The following is a 20,839-nucleotide window of genomic DNA, read 5'->3' as shown; positions in this document are numbered from 1 at the left end:
CGCCGCCCCTCTCATGGGGAGTGCCGGGGGACCCCTCAAGTAGCGCGGGGCTTAAGGTAAGTGGGGAAAGACCCTCAATTAGGGCCCGTGTTAGCCACTCTTGTGCTAATTAAAGCCACATTCTTCATGGTTAATGAAGGCAGAGGAGACAGGTATGGTTGATTTGTTATGGAGTTCCCAGGTCAGCCCCCAGGTCCAGGATATCAAAACCAAACATTTTGGTTTGAAGCGCCCATTTATTCTTTAAATTAATTCTTGAGTACATGAGGGGCCAGATCCAGACTGAGGAAGAAGTGGATTCAACTTCCCCACACTATTTTTGCAACCTAAAATGGCCCTGGAGGGGTGACAGGGGAACTTACAAATACTGGTGGCTACATATTAAGTCTTCCCAGTGGGGCAAAGAAGGTCTGTTCAGGTTGGAGGAAAAGGGTGGGGGACTTCCCCCCACCCCGCCATTGCCAAGTAATAAAGACAGTGGTAATACAGTGGCCCTTTGCTACATCCTGTGGCGATGATTTCCAAAAGGTTAAATTCTTCGCAGAATTAATTTTGGAGGTAATGGCTGGTGTTCCCTCCTTCACACCGCAAAAGAGACTACGAGTATTTGAGGGGTATGAGGAGCATCAAGAACCTCAATCTGGAAAACTTAGCAAGATTTTCTAACCCTTTTTCTTGCTGTATCAATATGGACTATACTCTGTCTCAACAAAAGAAAGAACTGCAAAGTGGAATCAATCCGCAGCGACTTCCTGGACCTTGGTTGCAGAGGAAGGCTCCGCTGTGGTCCTAGTGTCTGACCAGTTCTGCCCCCAGCCCCCAAGTCCTGATTCTCTGGTTGCATTGAAAAAGGTATTTTAAGCGCCACTTCTGTTAAAAACCTGTCCTCTGTGAACTAGGACTGCTACTTTGATAAAAGGGCATTTTTAGTGCACCTAAAGCAGCGGTGGCGAACCTATGGCATGGGTGCCAGAAGTGGCACTCAGAGCCCTTTCTGTGGGCACACGTACACAGAGTCTGTCATGTGGAGGGGCGGAAAATCACCCCCCCCCCACACACACATCTAGGCTGGCCTGGGAGTAAGCTCGGTTGCTGGCAATGGGGCTTGCTACTGAGTAAACCCTCCTAGGGTCATGAGTCATTCATTTGAAGCGTTGCACGGGGGGGGGGGTGGAGGGGGGGGGGGGGGGGGGGGGGGGAGGAAAGGGGGGGGGGGGGGGGAGGGGAAGGGGGGGGGGGGGGGGGCTGGGGGGGGGGGGGGGGGGTTTTTGGGGGGGGGGGCTTTTGGGGGGGAGGGGGCGTGTGGGGGAGGGGGCGTTGGGGGGGGGGGGGGTGGGGGGGGGGGGGGGTGGGGGGGGGGGGGGGGGGGGGGGGGGGGGGGTGGGGGGGGGGGGGGGGGGGGGGGGGGGGGCTTGAGTGTGGGGGGGGGGGGGGGTGGGGGGGGGGGGGGGTGGGGGGGGGGGGGGGTGGGGGGGGAGGGGGGGGTGGGGGGGGGGGGGGGTGGGGGGGGGGGGGGGTGGGGGGGGGGGGGGGTGGGGGGGGGGGGGGGTGGGGGGGGGGGGGGGTGGGGGGGGGGGGGGGTGGGGGGGGGGGGGGGTGGGGGGGGGGGGGGGTGGGGGGGGGGGGGGGTGGGGGGGGGGGGGGGTGGGGGGGGGGGGGGGTGGGGGGGGGGGGGGGTGGGGGGGGGGGGGGGTGGGGGGGGGGGGGGGTGGGGGGGGGGGGGGGTGGGGGGGGGGGGGGGTGGGGGGGGGGGGGGGTGGGGGGGGGGGGGGGTGGGGGGGGGGGGGGGTGGGGGGGGGGGGGGGTGGGGGGGGGGGGGGGTGGGGGGGGGGGGGGGTGGGGGGGGGGGGGGGTGGGGGGGGGGGGGGGTGGGGGGGGGGGGGGGTGGGGGGGGGGGGGGGTGGGGGGGGGGGGGGGTGGGGGGGGGGGGGGGTGGGGGGGGGGGGGGGTGGGGGGGGGGGGGGGTGGGGGGGGGGGGGGGTGGGGGGGGGGGGGGGTGGGGGGGGGGGGGGGTGGGGGGGGGGGGGGGTGGGGGGGGGGGGGGGTGGGGGGGGGGGGGGGTGGGGGGGGGGGGGGGTGGGGGGGGGGGGGGGTGGGGGGGGGGGGGGGTGGGGGGGGGGGGGGGTGGGGGGGGGGGGGGGTGGGGGGGGGGGGGGGTGGGGGGGGGGGGGGGTGGGGGGGGGGGGGGGTGGGGGGGGGGGGGGGTGGGGGGGGGGGGGGGTGGGGGGGGGGGGGGGTGGGGGGGGGGGGGGGTGGGGGGGGGGGGGGGTGGGGGGGGGGGGGGGTGGGGGGGGGGGGGGGTGGGGGGGGGGGGGGGTGGGGGGGGGGGGGGGTGGGGGGGGGGGGGGGTGGGGGGGGGGGGGGGTGGGGGGGGGGGGGGGTGGGGGGGGGGGGGGGTGGGGGGGGGGGGGGGTGGGGGGGGGGGGGGGTGGGGGGGGGGGGGGGTGGGGGGGGGGGGGGGTGGGGGGGGGGGGGGGTGGGGGGGGGGGGGGGTGGGGGGGGGGGGGGGTGGGGGGGGGGGGGGGTGGGGGGGGGGGGGGGTGGGGGGGGGGGGGGGTGGGGGGGGGGGGGGGTGGGGGGGGGGGGGGGTGGGGGGGGGGGGGGGTGGGGGGGGGGGGGGGTGGGGGGGGGGGGGGGTGGGGGGGGGGGGGGGTGGGGGGGGGGGGGGGTGGGGGGGGGGGGGGGTGGGGGGGGGGGGGGGTGGGGGGGGGGGGGGGTGGGGGGGGGGGGGGGTGGGGGGGGGGGGGGGTGGGGGGGGGGGGGGGTGGGGGGGGGGGGGGGTGGGGGGGGGGGGGGGTGGGGGGGGGGGGGGGTGGGGGGGGGGGGGGGTGGGGGGGGGGGGGGGTGGGGGGGGGGGGGGGTGGGGGGGGGGGGGGGTGGGGGGGGGGGGGGGTGGGGGGGGGGGGGGGTGGGGGGGGGGGGGGGTGGGGGGGGGGGGGGGTGGGGGGGGGGGGGGGTGGGGGGGGGGGGGGGTGGGGGGGGGGGGGGGTGGGGGGGGGGGGGGGTGGGGGGGGGGGGGGGTGGGGGGGGGGGGGGGTGGGGGGGGGGGGGGGTGGGGGGGGGGGGGGGTGGGGGGGGGGGGGGGTGGGGGGGGGGGGGGGTGGGGGGGGGGGGGGGTGGGGGGGGGGGGGGGTGGGGGGGGGGGGGGGTGGGGGGGGGGGGGGGTGGGGGGGGGGGGGGGTGGGGGGGGGGGGGGGTGGGGGGGGGGGGGGGTGGGGGGGGGGGGGGGTGGGGGGGGGGGGGGGTGGGGGGGGGGGGGGGTGGGGGGGGGGGGGGGTGGGGGGGGGGGGGGGTGGGGGGGGGGGGGGGTGGGGGGGGGGGGGGGTGGGGGGGGGGGGGGGTGGGGGGGGGGGGGGGTGGGGGGGGGGGGGGGTGGGGGGGGGGGGGGGTGGGGGGGGGGGGGGGTGGGGGGGGGGGGGGGTGGGGGGGGGGGGGGGTGGGGGGGGGGGGGGGTGGGGGGGGGGGGGGGTGGGGGGGGGGGGGGGTGGGGGGGGGGGGGGGTGGGGGGGGGGGGGGGTGGGGGGGGGGGGGGGTGGGGGGGGGGGGGGGTGGGGGGGGGGGGGGGTGGGGGGGGGGGGGGGTGGGGGGGGGGGGGGGTGGGGGGGGGGGGGGGTGGGGGGGGGGGGGGGTGGGGGGGGGGGGGGGTGGGGGGGGGGGGGGGTGGGGGGGGGGGGGGGTGGGGGGGGGGGGGGGTGGGGGGGGGGGGGGGTGGGGGGGGGGGGGGGTGGGGGGGGGGGGGGGTGGGGGGGGGGGGGGGTGGGGGGGGGGGGGGGTGGGGGGGGGGGGGGGTGGGGGGGGGGGGGGGTGGGGGGGGGGGGGGGTGGGGGGGGGGGGGGGTGGGGGGGGGGGGGGGTGGGGGGGGGGGGGGGTGGGGGGGGGGGGGGGTGGGGGGGGGGGGGGGTGGGGGGGGGGGGGGGTGGGGGGGGGGGGGGGTGGGGGGGGGGGGGGGTGGGGGGGGGGGGGGGTGGGGGGGGGGGGGGGTGGGGGGGGGGGGGCGGTGGGGCTCTTGTTTTAGAGCGGCGGGGGGGGGGGGGGGGGGGGGGGGGGTGCGGCGGGGGCGGGGGGGGGGGGGGGGGGGGGGGGGGGCGGGGGGGGTGGGGGGGGGGGGCGGGCTGGGGGTGGGGGGGGTTGTGGGGGGGGGGGTGGGGGGGGGAGGGGGGGGGGGGGGGAGGAGGGCGGGGGGGGCGGGGGCCGGGGGGAACGCATGCCTCGGAGCCCCACCGTTTTTTCTAAACTAAAACCTCACTATTCAGGTTAAATTGCCGTGTTGGCACTTTGCGATAAACAAGTGGGTTTTGGGTTGCAATTTGGGCACTCGGTCTCAAAAAGGTTCGCCATCACTGACATAAGTGCTTCATGCAACATCAAAAATAAATTCTCAGCCTAATAAGCTGCCCATGGAATTCTTAGAAGGCTCTGCACTAGTGCTCGTTTCACATCCCATAAGCTGAGCGATTCTAGTTCCCAACAGGTGAATGTAACAAGGATCCTGTGAAGCAGCCCCAAGCACAGTTTCTGAATGCTTCCTTCTCTCCAGGGTGACTCTGGCGGACCCCTGACATGCGAGGAGACGCCTGGTGTGTTCTACTTGGCAGGGGTGGTGAGCTGGGGGGCTGGCTGCGCACAGCCCAGGAAGCCAGGGGTGTACGCCCGGATCACCAAGCTCAAAGGCTGGATCCTGGACACCATCTCAATCCGGCCCAGCACCACCCTCACGTCCACTGCCAAGACCGTGGCTGCCACCACTTCAAGCTTGCCCGGCACTACCCAAATGACTGGCCAGACAACCCCAGATCCAAGCACCAATACTGGCACCATATCTACACCATTAACTAGCCCGGCAAAGATGACACAGTTTCCAGGTGAGGGTACAAGCAAAGACTCTTAGTGGCATGTTAGTCCTGCATGGGTGAGTGTTTCTGCATGGAATGTGTGCCTCTTATCCTCGCTAATAGAGGGGTTTGCACATTTGTGGTGCAAAATGAATCTGGAAACCCACCAGCTGCCATTGGGCAGGATCCCACATCCTTGATCCCTTCCACATAAGACTATCCGGAATGCCACATGCAGAGAGCAGCTGCCTTGCAGAGTGCCACATGCAGAGAGCAACTGCCCTGCAGAGATGAGAGACAAGATGTAGTTCTGAAAAATCTTTTCTGACCTCTCAGAGCATTAGGATGATGACTCTCCCCAGAGCTTTTGCTGTGGCTTAAAGCTACTCTAGTCCAAGACTTAGGTTTGGGAATGAGGACATCCCCCCCTCCCCCCGGTCTCAGTCATGTGTGGGAAGTTCAGGGCCGCTTCGTATCCCAAGAGGTCCCAATAATCAGCAGTGACCAGCAGTTTACGAATCTTGTTCTTTGGTAAGAAGAAGGTGACGATTTGTTGCTCGCGTTAACTCGCTTTGCAAACTGCTCCCTCAGCTGTGCCGTGCACGCCAACCACTTTCAAATGCTCCAGCAAAGTCTGCATTGGGAAACTGAACCCTGAGTGTGACGACATCGTGGACTGCAGCAACGGCCGGGATGAGTGGAACTGCAGTAAGCCCCCCCCCCGCCCCTGCCACCCTATCATTCCCCTATCGTTCCCACTGGCTTTTTTCTCTGGCCTCAGATCAGTTCCTAGAGCCTCTGGTCTGACCAACAGCCCGTGTGTAAGCCCTATTCATCTATCCATCCATCATCTATCTACCTTCCATCATCTATCTACCTTCCATCTATCTATCTATCTTCCATCTATCTTCCATCTATCATCTATCTTCCATCTATCATCTATCTTCCATCTATCATCTATCAACTATCCATCTATCCATCTACTGTGTTTCCCCGAAAATAAGACAGTGTCTTATATTAATTTTTGCTCCCAAAGATGCACTATGTCTTATTTTCAGGGGATGTCTTATTTTTCTGCTCCACAGCTGCATGCTCTGGTTGACGGGCGTGCTTCTAGACAAAAACTTTGCTATGTCTTACTTTCGGGGGATGCTTTATATTTAGCACTTCAGCAAAACCTCTACTACGTCTTATTTTCAGGGGATGTCTTATTTTCGGGGAAACGGGGTATCCATCTATCCATCTATCTATCTAATCTAATCTAATCTGGGCGGCAACAACACAGAATCCAGTACAATAATAAAATACCAACAATATAGTAATTAAAACAGTAAACCAACCATAGATAGTGGAAAATCCCCCCCCCCTTACAGCACCTGGGGGAGGCCAGTGATAGAACTCATTCAAGTCCTGCAGGGCCCTGATCTCACTGGGGAGCTTATTCCACCAGGTAGGGGCCGGAGTTGAAAAAACCCTGGACCTTACAGAAGCCAGACGGAGATCCTTCGGGCCAGAGATCTCCAGTAAATTGCCCTCCAATGAACGGAGGGATCTAATAGGGCAATATTTATAATTGTTGGTCTCTTTGCTAAGCCATCAAACACCCTCCCTAGCCATGGGGGTTGGATCCTACAGGTCTGGTTCTGTTAGCAGTAGTGCTTTTCTGCATTTCCGACTCTTTTGAATTGGGAAAGGCTTTTGTGCTAGAAATTGTAAGCTCCACCACTGATCGAACAGATCTGCATCTGCAGGATCCAAGGCCCTATCTCTACACTGGTTGTGAAAGAGGACTGTTAACCACAACTGCTCAATGGAACCTCCACGTTCAGAGACAGTTTACCTAACAGTAGAGGAAGGCTGTTGCTTTCATATCTTGTTAATAAGCTTCTTGCTACGCTGCTGCCAGAAATAGGATGCTGAAGGTGGATAGGCGGGCCCTACTGATCCAGCCAGGCCCTTTGGTTTTCACATTGTACCAATCCATTAAAAGTATGTACCCTATATACTCCTGTATATGTCGACCCAAATATAAGTCGAGGCACCTAATTTTACCACAAAAAACTGGGAAAACTTACTGACTCGAGTATAAGTCTAGGGTGGGAAATGCAGCAGCTACTGGTAAATTTCAAAAATAAAAATAGATACAGTCAGGCGCTATTTGGGGGTCTCTGCCATTGACCCCCATCTCACCAATCCCAAGGTCTCTGCCACCGACCTCTCCATCCCGCAGCTTGTCCAGCTCACCCAGGTCGACTGGCTGTCACCCGTCAAGAGCCAGGGGCCGACCGCCGCCAAGAAGAAGGCAGAGGCAGAGAAAGTGGCTGAAAGGGGGAAGGCAGAGAAGGCGGCAGAGGAGAGCGAAGCAGAGAAGGAGGCTGAGAAAGCAGCTGAAAGGGGGGAGGCAGAAAAGAAGGCAGAGGAGAGAAAAGTAGAGGCAGAGAAAGTGGCTGAAAGGGAGGAGGCAGAGAAGAAGGCAGAAGAGAGCGAAAACGGGAGAGGGGGAACGCCACACAAGAATTAAGTGGGACCCTCACTTGCATATAAGTCTAGGGGGGGCTTTTTCAGCACAAAAAATGTGCTGAAAATGTAGACTTATACACGAGTATATAAGGTACATGAAAGCTGTGGGTGGGGGGGTGCAACCAACCCCCTGCCCTTATCAACTGTGCCCTTCAAGAAGCTTCTTTTCTGCAGAGATAGAATTTGGTAATAGCATTAAAAAGCCAGAATTTAAATGAAAAGCTGGGTTCTGTCCCTCCCCGTCCTCCTGCCCCATTACCTGTGTATCAGTCCTGTGTGTGACAAAGCCTCCCAGCAAGACCTCTCCCTTGCAGCTTGCGGCTTGATCTCCAAGATGGCTTTCAACAAGATAGTGGGGGGCAGTGGAGCAGCCCGTGGGGAGTGGCCGTGGCAGGTGAGCCTGTGGCTGCGGCGGAAGGAGCACAAGTGCGGGGCTGTCGTGATCGGCGAGCGGTGGCTACTTTCAGCGGCTCATTGCTTTGACATGTGAGTTGGGGCTGGGCTGGGGAGCTGATAGCTGTGGCTGGAATGTGCTCTCTGTGGCCTTAGCCAGGTGGAACGCCTCCTTCTTTCCAGGCACACAAAACTTACACACACACACACACCCCAGTTAGGAATGCACAACTCCTGTTGGTCGGTGCAACCTGGGGAATCCTCCCTTTCTTCTCCCCAAAACATCTAGGCACTCTGGATGTTCATGGACTACAATTCATGGATGTTCATGGATGTTCATGGAAAACATCTCCCCAACCTATGGCACTCTGGATGTTCATGGACTACAATTCCCATCAGCCCCTGCCAGCATGGCCAATAAATCCGAACTCTTCTTCTCCTGTTCATAGTACACAGGGGGCTGGCAGTTAGGCCAAGAATTAAATTTCTGCTATATCCCCCCCCCCCCCCGAGGTGGGATCCAGCAGGTTCTCACCAGTTCCCGAGAGTGGGTTACTAATTATTTGTGTGTGCCAAGAGGGGGTTACTAATTGGGTCTGCTTTTCCATTAGAAATTCCATTAGGTCCAAAAATCATAAAGTCCTGTTGTTTCCTATGTGGCTGGTTAGCGAAGGTAGAAAACGGGATAATTCTCCCTGTTGGCCTGTTTTAAAAACATGTTTTAGAAATATGGTAAAGTTCCTTGTTTAAGGAAAGTATATTTCTTTTGATTTCTAGAAACAAAATTAAGTATTTGAAAGTATTAAGTATTTGACAGGCAGTCAATTAGAGGAGAAGTAGTTGTTTCTGTTGGCAGTAGACGATAGGACTTGCTATAATGAGTTTAAATTATGGACAGAAAGATACCAGCTGGAAATTAGGAACTTTTTTTTTACAGTTAGAGTTTATTACAGTAACTGAGAAATTATTAATGCCACGCCCCCGGAATGCCTGGCCACGCCCCCGTCGTACCCCGCCCAGCCCCATTGGCACTACGCCACTGTTTGAATCCCACCACCATGGGAACCTGTTACTAAAATTTTTGGATCCCATCACTGCCCCCCCCCCCCATGAAGCAGCACCATCTGTTTTCAGCCCTTTCTGTGTTAAAGGAGGCCCTCTCTTACAGTTACAGCGATCCCAAGATGTGGCTTGCTATCCTGGGAACCACCTTCTTGAGCGGATTTGACGGGAGAGTGCAGAAAATCTACCACATTCACAGACACCCGTTTTACAACGTCTACACGCTGGACTACGATGTGGCTCTCCTGGAGCTGGCTTTCCCCCTGAGTTACACCAGCACCATAAGGCCCATCTGCATGCCGGACAATTCCCACGTCTTCAGCGAAGGGGCACGGTGCTTTATCACCGGATGGGGTTCCACTAAGGAGGGAGGTAAGAACCTGGGGATCATGAGCAAATTCACTGCCAAGAAGCGAATCTATTTAACACGCAGGAAAGGCTAAAAAACAAACCACTGAAAAAGACGCCAGTTTTAGGCATCCCAAATTAAGGAATTTACATGGGGCGGAGGGAGGCACCACTTGGGAAGACTTGGCAACCAAGTGTTTAGGGGTTGGAGTTTTTTGATAAAACTTTCACAAAGGCTGAACCTCTTTGGGGAAAGTTCACAGTTTAGCATGGGTGCCAGAGGTGGCACTCAGAGCCCTCTCTGTGGGCACGCACAACACAGTTCATCATGTGGGGGGGAAATTGCCCCCCTCACACTGGGCCGCTGGGCTCGATTATTAGCATTAAACCTAAGACCTAGTTTTGGGGAAGCAATATAGGTAACCCTGTTAAGCGCTGTTAAATGCCACTGATTTTCATGCAAAGAACTAAAGCGTGATCCTTTACCTGGGAGTAAGCTCGGTTGCTGGCGATGTGGCTTGCTTCTGATTAAACCCTCCTAGGGTCGTGATTCACCCGTTGGAAGAGTTGCATGGTTGCTTCAAAACAAAGCCACCGACTACCACCAAGCTTACTCTTGAGTAACGCGCGCCTCAGAGCCAACCATTTTTTCTAAACTAAAACCTCAGTATTCAGGTTAAATTGCCGTGTTGGCACTTTGCGATAAATAAGTGGGTTTTGGGTTGCCGTTTGGGCCCTCGGTCTCAAAAAGGTTCGCCGTCACTGGTCTAGCAGCAATATTTTATAAAGGGTGGTTCCTAAACCTATACTCCCACTCTGCTCAGCAATTTTACTTATGCATTTATTTTATTGTACTTATACCCCACTCATTCCTGGTCAAGGCCCGGCTCAGGGCAGTTTACAGTAAGATTAAAATCACCATATCGATAACAGAAAACAGACTTAACATTAAAACCTAACAGTAAAATCCCAGCCTAAGGAATCAACATTTTCCAAGCCTTCCCCCAACTTAAGTGGCTCTTCTATTGAAGGACGAACCACTACAGTTAAGTCATGCTCCTCAGAGGATGGTGGGATGCATCCCGCTGTGACACTTTTCACTTTTCCAAACACTTCGCTTCCATGATCTTCTAGTAATCTTTACAAGAGATCCAGGGTGGTGTGTTAGGTCTCGAACCTTGAAGCAACAAACGGACTCTGTATTATTGATCAGGAGCGTTTATTGATAGGCATCATAGCACCCAACTTGGCAAAGCCAGTTTTGGCAAACCTAACTTTTGCTACCCCCTTTATGCCGATGTTAATCCCATTTTCCCAGGAGATGTGAGAAAGAGTTAGTTTGGAGCTAAGGTGCCCCAAGGTTGGTGATAGAGAGAGAGAGCCACCTGGCATCCTGCCCCCACAGGACAACGGAAACAATCCCATTTCCCATGAGTGTCAGGGGAATGCCTAGTTATCTACTTGGCATGTGAAGCCATAAAGCAAAGATCAAAGAAAGAATGTCCCAGAACGGCTGTGATAACATATAGCAGACTGGTTACATATATCTTGTAGCAATTACATTGAGTTAGGAACGCATCTCAACCAACTAGATACAATCCCCCGGGTTAAGATGAAAGACAAGGATCTGGAAATCCAAGGTTCAAATCCCCACTCTGCCAAGAAAACTTGCTGGGTGACCCTGGCCCAGTCAAATACTCTCAGCCTCAATCCTGACAAGTATTTTGTTGGGAGACCAGAGTCATGGCATGGTGGCAGGTGATGGCAAACGAGCTCTGAGCATCTCTTGCCTAGAAAACTCTACTGTGACTTGACGGTAAAAAGAAATTCTTACAAACAGCCTTCTAAGGTAGGCAGGCGTGCTCTCTGACTAATAGGGCAGATCAATTGAAGCTAAATTTCTTGTGGATGCAGTCTTTCAATTGGGGACCTCCAAGATTGCAGCCTGCCCTCTTAGCCGTCCTGTCACGTCGGCTTTTGTTTGGCAAAGCGAACAACTTCCTCTGTTTTTACAAGCACTGTCCCACCTCTCCTGCCTAGGCCTGATGTCCAAGCACTTGCAAAAGGCAGCGGTGAGCCTGATCAGAGAGCAAGACTGCAAGAAGTTCTACCCCATCCAGATCAGCGGCAGGATGATGTGCGCCGGCTTCCTGCAGGGCACAGTCGACAGCTGCTCGGTGAGTCCGACAAACACTCTCGCCTCTTCTTCGTAGCCAGGCGGCCGTCCCAGTGCCAGCTGCTGCCAGCCGCCAGCCATCTCTCCTCACGGAAGAATGCAGTCAAGCACTAAACTAATGCTGCAGGCACAGCTCTTACAGCTGGCTTGTTCTAGTCTGTGTTAATTGGGCTTCTCTAGATTCAGATTCAGCTAAGGCAAGGAAACGTTGTTCAGCTAAGAGAACAACTCAGCTGGACCAGAGTTTCACCCTGAGGTCAACACAGCGGAGTCCGTCCAGCGCTCTAAATTTGCTTCTCTGTTTCGCAGGGCGACGCGGGCGGGCCCTTAGCCTGCAGAGAGCCTTCAGGGAGGTGGTTCCTGGCAGGCGTCACCAGCTGGGGCTACGGCTGCGCAAGGCCTTTCTTCCCGGGCGTTTACACAAAAGTGACTGCGGTGCGGGGTTGGATTGGGCAGAATCTCAAGATGTAAGCCTCTGTGCCTCTCAGGGAGAAAAGATGGGATGTCCCGGGACACAACAAACCTGTGCTGGAGCCACAGGAATTGTGTTGCACGGGCCGTCGGTGACTGATCGGTAGCCGCGGAGAGAACTCCCCCTGCATTTGACAACGGAGCAGATTTAGAAAATACTTTCAATAAAAGAGGGCCTCCTGTCTCAATTCAACACCGTGCGAGGTGGCAGGGTCAGGTGAGATCTCCGAGTGCTTGCCATCTTATGCTAGAAGGGCCTGTGCCCTAATCCAGATGGGGTCAGGGAAAGACTTTTCCCCCAAGTTGGCTTATTTTGCTTCCTGCTGTAACTCGTGCTCTGGTCACTTACAGCTCTTTGGGGCAGTACTCCTTGAACAGAGGGCTGCATTTGAGATAGCCTCAGGCCTCGCAACTCTACCACGGGGAGCCAGTGGGAGGGAGGACACTTTTGGGCTGCAAAATCTTTTCCTATCAGAGGAAGACACGTGAAATTGCTGCCTGTGGAGTTGTATGCGGGGTGGGGGTGGGAGGGGATTATGTGCCAGCCTTGCTGTGTAAGAGAGTCATCGTCCGCCACGGAATTTGCCATCTTGCAAAACTCATGTTTCATTAAAAGAAAAATCCAAGTTTCTCGAATTCATGGTTTTTAGGAAAGACGGGATTTCAAAACACACACACACCACGTTCTTCTTTTACAATTTTCCCCACCAGAATAAGTTGCTTGAAACCCTGACTTGAAATCATCACACAAAGTCCTCCCTGGAGTGATAGACCCACACCTGTCCTGTACTATTTTACTCTGCACATGAAGGCATTTTATCCCGGAATGCTTTTCTATATATATAAAAAAAGAAAGCCCATGTATAGAAACTAGTATGAAAGGGGAAAGGATCCTGTCTCCTGCGTGTTTCTATGTGCAGGGAGATTTCTGTATGGAAGAGCATTCGATCTTGCATGTCTAGACCAGGGGTCTGCAACCTGCGGCTCTCCAGATGTTCATGGACTACAAATTGGCCACGTTGGCAGGGGCTGATGGGAATTGTAGTCCATGAACATCTGGAGAGCCGCAGGTTGCAGACCCCTGGTCTAGACCCTGCCCCTAGAAGACCATTTCAGAGAGAAACGGGTCCATGTTACATTGAATTTAAATGTTATCTGATCGCAGCCACTTGGGAGTTCTGAGGCATTAGTCAGTGTTATCGTCTACACCTTGGTAGGCATTCGTGAAAGATTAACAAATGTGGCAAAGTCCTTCCAAGGCGTCACAGACAAAGTTCTGTCCTTCCAGCAGAATGGAAAAAGAGGGTTATTTTCCTCCCCACCCCCAAAGAGGGAACAGGCCTTAAATCGTATTTATAGGATCCAAGTTATGTCAGAGGTATAGGTGATTTTCACTGCACCTCTGCCCTAAAAGATGATTTGGGACTACAGAGAATCTACCCTCTTGCAAGGAATGCCAGAGCATCTAAAAAAGCAGCCCTGGCAAAAAGAATGTTAATAGCTAGGAATTATTTCTTTTTTCCCTTCCCAGCCCTTAGCTGCCCCAGTGTGTGTCTTGAGCTTACGAAGGTTGCTTTGTGGAACCCTCTGGGTGCTACAACTAGCCATCTTCCCTCTAAATTTATTGGAGGCCCACAGCAACCTGGACTCTGGTGCAAAACAGCACTTTGAAGAAGAAGAATTTGGATTTATATCCCCCCCTTTCTGTCTTGTAAGGAGACTCAAAGCAGCTGACAATCTCCTTGCCCTTCCCCCCTCACAACAAACACCCTGTGAGGTGGGTGGGGCTGAGAGAGCTCCGAGAAGCTGTGACTAGCCCAAGGTCACCCAGCTGGCGTGTGCTGGAGTGCACAGACTAATCTGAATTCCCCAGACAAGCCTCCATAGCTCAAGCGGCAGAGCAGGGAATCAAACTTGGTTCCTCCAGATTAGACTGCACCTGCTTTTAACCACTACACCACTGCTGCTCCAGCAGGGAAAACTAAGACAAGAGAAGAAAGATGACACCAAACTTCCATTTAATTCTCGCCATACATAGGTAGCCCCATCTTCAGAGCCAGAGTCCTGTCCACTTCCATCCTAGTTAACCGCACGGTTCAGGTTTCCGACCAATACCCTTTCCCTGAGCATAGAAACCCCACGATCAGTCCAGGCTGGGGGCTCTGTAACCTCACAATCGCCCCTCACATGTTGGCTCGCTCCCTCTGCAATCGAGAGTTGTATGCCCGTGAGACGGTGTTCCAAGCGTCCATATACCGGTCCATGCACATAGCAATACATTTCTGTGAACAGAAGCAAGGTCAAGTCACAAAATATAGGGATGTGCTAAGGAACAGCAAGGAGAGGGCCCAAGGGTGGGGGAAAGGGGAGGAAAACAAAGTTCCTTACAGCCTTAACCTCAGCTATTGGAGTAGCTGTGAACATTCATACCTGTTACCTAGGCAAGCCATTGGTCCATCCAGTCCGATACCATCTCTCTAACTGGAGAGAGTTCTCCAGAGTCACAGGCAGAAAACAGACCTTTCCCAACACCTTTGCCCTGAGATTCCTTACTAGAGATGTCAGGAATTGAACCTGGGACTTTCTGCAAAATCCTTCAGCACTGAGCTAGGGCCCATTTGAGGAAGTAAAAAGCCTCATGCCAGACAGAGGACAGAACACCTCACTGAGCAGAAAGCAGCAGGCAAAGCAACGAAGTCAACACCACAGGGCTGTTTTTACAAGGGCTCACCTGCTCAGAGTTGTCAAGTGAACTTCCAGGTTTCCCAATACATTTTCGGAAACACTTGTCCGTCATCCTCTGCAAGGAGAAAAGGGAAAGACTGGGGCAAAGGAGACAGAAGACCCAGAGACAAAATTGCTACATTTTGGTGGCTGCTTTATGAAGTGAATTCATCGTTCCGGAGAACAACCACAGCAAGAGCCTCTGTGCAGCCCAGACAAGCTCAAGGAAGGAGTCCAACATGTGAAGAGGAAGCTGATTTTGATATATTTGATCTTTTGAAGGTCTGCTAAATCAGCATCGCTGCTTTCTTGCCCACTTGCTGTGTAGACAGTAGCGGACTCCAGGTATGGAGCTGGCTGTGTCACTAGCTACTCCAATGTCAGCATCAAAAGGCTACCCTAAAAGATGCTACTCTGAAAGGCAGGCCTGTTCTAACAACTTGTTTGTCGTGCCATGTTAAAGCTCTGGTTCTAAAAGTGTTGCTTGATTCCCCTCCCAAAAAGTTTGTCCTCTTTAGGATGCTGAATGGTGATAAGAGTTGGCACGGATCCCTAAGGCCCCTTCCGCACTTTCAGTCCACTTTCACAACTGTTTGAAAGTGGAATTTGCTATTCTGCACAGTAAAATCCAGCTGCAAAGTGCATTGAAAGTGGATTGAAAGCACATTATTCTGCATGCGTGGAAGGGGCCTGAGAATCGCTGTTACAAAACACAGACCCCTCTCAGTATTCGTCCCATAAGTGGAACTGAGGCACTTACTCCTAGATAGGTGTACTGCCACTCCCCCAGGCTGCACCCAGGAGGGCAACACAACACCTTATCTTACCCTGGAAGGAGCCATCTCTGCCCATTATGAGGCAGATGGAGCAGGCCTCTTCCCTCTCCATGACATTCCTTTTAAGAACAGAATTGTCTAGCTGAAGCAGGCCAAAGGTCCAGCTGAGGCCCAGCCCAGCCAGGTAGATGTTTGTGGGAGGACCAGAAAGCCGGGCAGGCAACACCACTCTTTTAACACGCCAGACCTTGCTTTCACAAAACCTTGGAAGTTGAGCTGCTGGATCAGACCCAGGCAGGGCCATCTTGCCCAGTATTCTGTTCTCAAGGGATGTCCAAGAGACCTGATTTATTTAGTAGTCTTGTCCTTCCTTCCTCAGAGCAGCATGCATTCTTCTCCTCTCCTCCATTTTATCCCCACCCCACAACAACCCTGTGAAGTAGGCTAGGCTGAGAGGGACTGAGTGTCTGCAGCAATGTGGAGGTTTTGAACCCTAACTTTGTACTTTCTGGATGAGTATGCTACAGTGGTTTCGAAGGAAAGTCCAAAAGCAAGTTCTGAAGGGCTTCTTGCATATGGATAACTTGGCATCGTACCTAACACCTGTCAGTGGCCAACTCTCTCTGCTTCTTTTCCTGTAAAAGACGGAAAAAATACTCCTCCCCAGAGACCTGGAATGCCATAGCAATTTCCCCCACGATTTATCTCGTTTGAGTCCCCTCGCCCCCCAATCTGGCTTTCAGGGATAGATAAACATTATGTATCATTCACCCCTCAATGTTAAAAACCCACTAATGAACCGTGAATTTGACGTAAGGTCCAACCAGCTGTGACCCACCCCAGCTAGGTAGACAGTCCCTTTCTGACACCCAATAGGTAAACTACTCCTGATTCAGGAGGCTCGACCGGCGGGCAGTGAACAGAGGCCTTCCCCCTTCCTCGCACCTGCAGCAGCTCCTGCGCGTTGGCCACGGCAATCTGCACCTTGACCTGCTCCATTAGTGCTCCCGGATCCAGCCGGGCCCCCGACCCGAAATCTCCCGCTCCGGCCGCCATTCTGGTCCCGACCCAGCCAGCGTGCGAGTGGAGTATGCGCAGCGGGGAGCCTTTCGCAGGGGACCGGACTTGGAGAGAGACTTCCGGCAAAAACCGGAAGTGGGGACTCCACCAAAGAGGTAGAAAAAGCGCCTGGCGGAACAAACGTCCTTTGAATACCGGTGTTGTTTGGTGGGCCGTGTTAAAAATAATAAAGGGTAAAGCGGCTTCGGGACAGTACGTCAGGGTCCCGAATGCCTCTCGTTAGCAATAGGAGCAAACCAGAGACCTACCTTGCAGAGCTCTCGTGGGTCGTTTTCTCTTTCAGGCTATTTTCCCGCCAAACACATTGTGCCTGTTAACAGTAGACTGCAATGGAGGTTTGCTATTAATCGGTCAGCGCCCCCCTCTTCCACCCTCTGCAATGCGATGTTAACCGTGTGGTAAGGTCAAATATAAACTCTTTCAGGCTCCTCACACGAATTTGCAATAAGTTTGACTGTGCTTCCCTATGGAGGTTCTGTTGCAGGGTTATCTCATAGTATCCACATTATCTCCAGTATAGAAATGCTCTCAGAGTTGTTGCAAACCTCTTTGGTTCCTTTTTCAGTAAGATCTCTGAGCCCCCTTTCATATATGCAGAATAATGCACTTTCAGTGCACTTTGCAGCTGTGCAGAATAGCAAAATCCACTTTCAAACAATTGTGAAAGTTGATTGAAAGGGCATTATTCTGCATGTGCAGAATCGGCCTCAAACCTCTCCCCTTTCCTCCCTGAATGTGAAATAGGATAATTTTGGACTAAATAAAACAGAAGGCATTTTAAACACTAGCAGCATAGCATGCACATTCGAGGGTCTGAGTTCACCTTCATCAGATGTGGTGAAGTTCAAAATCCATTAGGCAGATCCATTTATACTAAAAGCTACAAAGGGGGGTGGAGAGATACTACAAGGATAGAATAATTTAAAACAATGTCCTGTCAAAAGTGTAATCAGGCCTCTCAGAGTGGATGACCACCATCACCACCACAACGGATACACCAAGTAGGATCGACATAAAATGAGATCGGTGAAAAGCAAAGTGTGAAACATTAAAAGCAGTGGGGAGGGGCTGTGGCTCAATGATAGAGCATCTGCTTGGCATGCAGAAGGTGACAGGTTGGATACCTGTCATGTGAAGTTAAAAGGTTCAGGTGAAAGATCTCTGCCCAAGACCCTGGAGTCCTGCTGCCAGTCTTTTTTTTTATTAATTGGGTCTGATGCGATTTCAGGCAGATTCATGGGTTTATGTGTTCACCCAATTAAAAAGTATAGACGCAGCTTAAGTAATTGATCTTTTAAAGACCAATGAAATTGTTCAAATGTAAGCTTTTGTAAGTCTGATGAAGTGAATTTTGACTCACAGAAGCTTATATCCCCGGGAAATTCTGCCCCCTTCCGCACCTGCAGAATAATGCACTTTCAATCCACTTTGCAGTTGGATTTTACTGTGCGGAATAGCAAAATCCACTTGCAAACAATTGTGAAAGTGGATTGAAAGTGCATTATTCTGCATGTGCGGAAGGGGCCTCTATTGGTCTTTAGGATGCTACTGGACTCCAGTTTTGTTGTACTGTTACAGATTAACACAGCTGTTAAGATAGGTTTGCGGGTGAATGGGAAAAAGAGAAGAGGCAGGAAAAGGTGAGAGGCTATGGGGGCTTTTGGGAAAGAGGGAACAGTGGGGGAGAACAGAAAGTGAAAATTCCCTTTCAATCTCCCTTGTAATTCATATGATTTCAACAGAAGATCAAATTCAGAAGAGCCTGAATTCCTGTCTTGGTTTTGGAGGGAAGAAGAAGAAGAAGAGTTTGGATTTATATCCCCCCTTTCTCTCCTGCAGAAGACTCAAAGGGGCTGACAATCTCCTTGCCCTTCCCCCCTCACAACAAACACCCTGTGAGGTAGGTGGGGCTGAGAGAGCTCCGAAAAGCTGTTACTAGCCTAAGGTCACCCAGCTGGCGTGTGTGGGAGTGTACAGGCTAATCTGAATTCCCCAGATAAGCCTCCGCAGCTCAGGCGGCAGAGCTGGGAATCAAACCTGGTTCCTCCAGATTAGATACACGAGCTCTTAACCTCCTACGCCACTGCTGCTCACTGTTGGGAAAGGGTAATAATGCATTGCAGCGGTCATGCAAGGTCTGGCGTTTCTCTTGCTGGTCTCCTGCGAGCAGCTGCTGGGATCCCCACTCGAGGGAGAGGGCATGCTTAATGCAACTTCAAACACAACCAAGGTTTCCAGCTGGAGACAAAAGGACTGTTCATCCTGCCTGCTTGCCTTTCCATCCTATCTGTCTGCCAAGACAGAGCCACTCAGTGCCCTGGGGTGGCTTTCAGAGAAATATCAGAAGTTTAGATGGCCCACATTTACTTGCATCTCTATGGCCCCTTCCGCACATGCAGAATAAAGCACTTTCAATCCACTTTCAATGGCAGCAGTGGACAAGGCATCTGGGCCAGGAAGAACAGAGTGACTCTGGTGTTCATTTTGGAGGGCTTTTCTCAAAGCCACATCTTTTAAAACAGTGTATTTTTAACAGGGGTTTGCAGGGGTTATCTCTTTTTTTCTCTCCTGGGCTAAGGCTACTAGGGAGCTGAGGACTGGGTTGGAGGTGGGTCAATTAGGTTAACAGAGGTTACTCCTTTGTCCCATTGCTAAAGGTGTGGGCTCCCTGAGGTGAGTCATTCAGTCTCTTAGTTCAGTCTCTGGATATATGCTAAGGCCAGCTTCTTAGTGGCTGCTGCAAGTAATTTCTTTCTTTTTTCTTTTAAAAAATTCAATTAATTAATTAATTAATAAGGACATTTCTTGAGGGATATTAGGTAGGTACAGATAGTCTCCTAAGGGGCAATCTGACTAAAAGTTTAATATCTAAATATCTAAAACAAAAGCAGATATGAAGGCAGGAAGCCAGCAGGGGATGGGGCTTGCCAGTGTTTTGCACTGAGTGTCAAGCTTTTTACTGTATGACGCCATCTGCCACTAGGCCAGAAAGTCATGGGTGCGCTCCCTCGCTGTGGCAAGGGAGCTCCTGGCACTCAAGGAACGTGTCCGGTTTCCTCTTGAAGCCAAGGTGGCAGACCTGGAGAAGCTTGGAGAGAGGCAGAGAGGGCAACAAACAAGGCTTTCTTGTGGGACCTAGCAGCCGGGTCCCACTTCCCAAGGTGACATCTCTTCAGATGTCATGGAGAATGAGAGAGTCTGGGTGACAGAGGGTGCTACAGGCTTGGAGGTGGGGGGAAGATGCTCCCTTAGATGGGGATCCCTTCCTTAACTGGCAGGATCAGCTATCCCTCTCGCACTGAGGATACCCCCCTTCGGGGAGGTGGGGGCTCCCTTGTAGTGGGTGATTCGGATCATCAGGAATATAGAGAGTTGGGTTTGTGACAGGCGTGATGACCGCATGGTGACTTGCCTGCTCTGGTGCTGGAAGGTTGCGGATGTCACGCCACGCCTAGATAGGCTGTTAGACAGTGTCTGGGGTGGAGTCAGCAGTTGTGGTCCACATTGGTACCAATGACATTGGGAAATGTAGCCGGGAGGTTCTGGAAGCTAAATTCTAGGCTGCTAGGAAAAGGTTAAAATCCAGGGACCCCCAAGGTGGCACTTCTCCTCTGAAATGCTACCTGTTCCACGCCAAGCAGGGCGAAGCTAGGCAAGCTGGAGATACAGGGTCTCAAATGCTGGGGATGAGAAGGTGGTGCAAGGCAGAGGGTTTCAGATTTGTCAGGAACTGGGGAACCTTTTGGGATAAGGCAGGCCTGTACAAAAGGGACGGGCTTCATCTTAACCAAAGAGGAACCCATTGCTGGCGCCAACATTAAAAAAAGGTGGCAGAACAGCTTTTAAACTGATTCCTGGGGAAAGTTTCTACAGGAGCTGGAGGTGGACTTCGTCTCGGAATACAGAGTCCATGGGGATGCAGACAGAGAAGCGAGGTTTTTTAAATCAACCACATACAAGCAGTGAGGAACATAGCAATGTGATAAGTGATAGTGTCTACAAAAGGCTAGGAGGGCAAAAAACACATAAATCCTAGGGTTAGGGGACAGAGACAGAGTATACAAGTGTCTCTATGCTAATAGTAGAAGCTGCTTGACCTAAAATGGGGGGGAGCTGGAGTACAGAGTTTTTAAGGAGGACATTGATATAGTGCGGGTAATCACAGAGACATGTGGGTGGAAATGAGGGAGAACCAGTGGGACAAGCTGTTATCCCAGGTTAAGCAGGCTCTACAGGGAAGGACAGGACAGGGCGATTAGTGGGGTGGCCCTCTACATCAAAGAGAGCATAGTGTCACATAAAATAGACAAATGTAGGGAGCTGATTCCTCTGGCACAGAAGCACTGTGGATATCAATACCCAGGGGTGAAGCTTATATAGTTTAACATTAGGAATATATTATCAGCCCCTGACCAAAGCGCACAAGAGGATTCTGAGATGGAAAAAAAAGAAATTAG

The 20,839-nt window shown here is 54.8% G+C and overlaps 2 protein-coding genes across 2 annotated transcripts in view; one reads left to right on the top strand and one right to left on the bottom strand.

The window, feature by feature from the left end:
- The window catches only part of TMPRSS9 (transmembrane serine protease 9), a 77,446-nt gene extending 65,017 nt beyond the window's left edge, over nt 1-12,429 (top strand). Inside the window, exons 15-20 of the mRNA XM_048497804.1 lie at nt 4,527-4,862; nt 5,424-5,540; nt 7,667-7,838; nt 8,914-9,179; nt 11,196-11,332; nt 11,641-12,429. Coding sequence (XP_048353761.1) covers nt 4,527-4,862; nt 5,424-5,540; nt 7,667-7,838; nt 8,914-9,179; nt 11,196-11,332; nt 11,641-11,802 — 1,190 coding nt within the window. The 3' untranslated portion in view covers nt 11,803-12,429. The remainder of the gene's footprint in view (nt 1-4,526; nt 4,863-5,423; nt 5,541-7,666; nt 7,839-8,913; nt 9,180-11,195; nt 11,333-11,640) is intronic.
- Nucleotides 12,430-13,803: 1,374 nt separating this feature from the next.
- Nucleotides 13,804-16,445, bottom strand: TIMM13 (translocase of inner mitochondrial membrane 13). Its single transcript, XM_048495844.1, has 3 exons — nt 16,248-16,445; nt 14,534-14,602; nt 13,804-14,084 (listed from the first exon to the last, which is right to left on the bottom strand). Exons 1-3 carry the CDS (start codon nt 16,356-16,358, stop codon nt 13,986-13,988), a joined length of 279 nt encoding a protein of 92 aa, XP_048351801.1. The 5' UTR covers nt 16,359-16,445; the 3' UTR covers nt 13,804-13,985.
- Between the last annotated feature and the right edge of the window lie 4,394 nt (nt 16,446-20,839).

Source organism: Sphaerodactylus townsendi, linkage group LG05 (assembly GCF_021028975.2).
Source record: "Sphaerodactylus townsendi isolate TG3544 linkage group LG05, MPM_Stown_v2.3, whole genome shotgun sequence".
NCBI lineage: Eukaryota > Metazoa > Chordata > Lepidosauria > Squamata > Sphaerodactylidae > Sphaerodactylus > Sphaerodactylus townsendi.
This window is presented reverse-complemented; position numbering and strand designations above follow the sequence as displayed.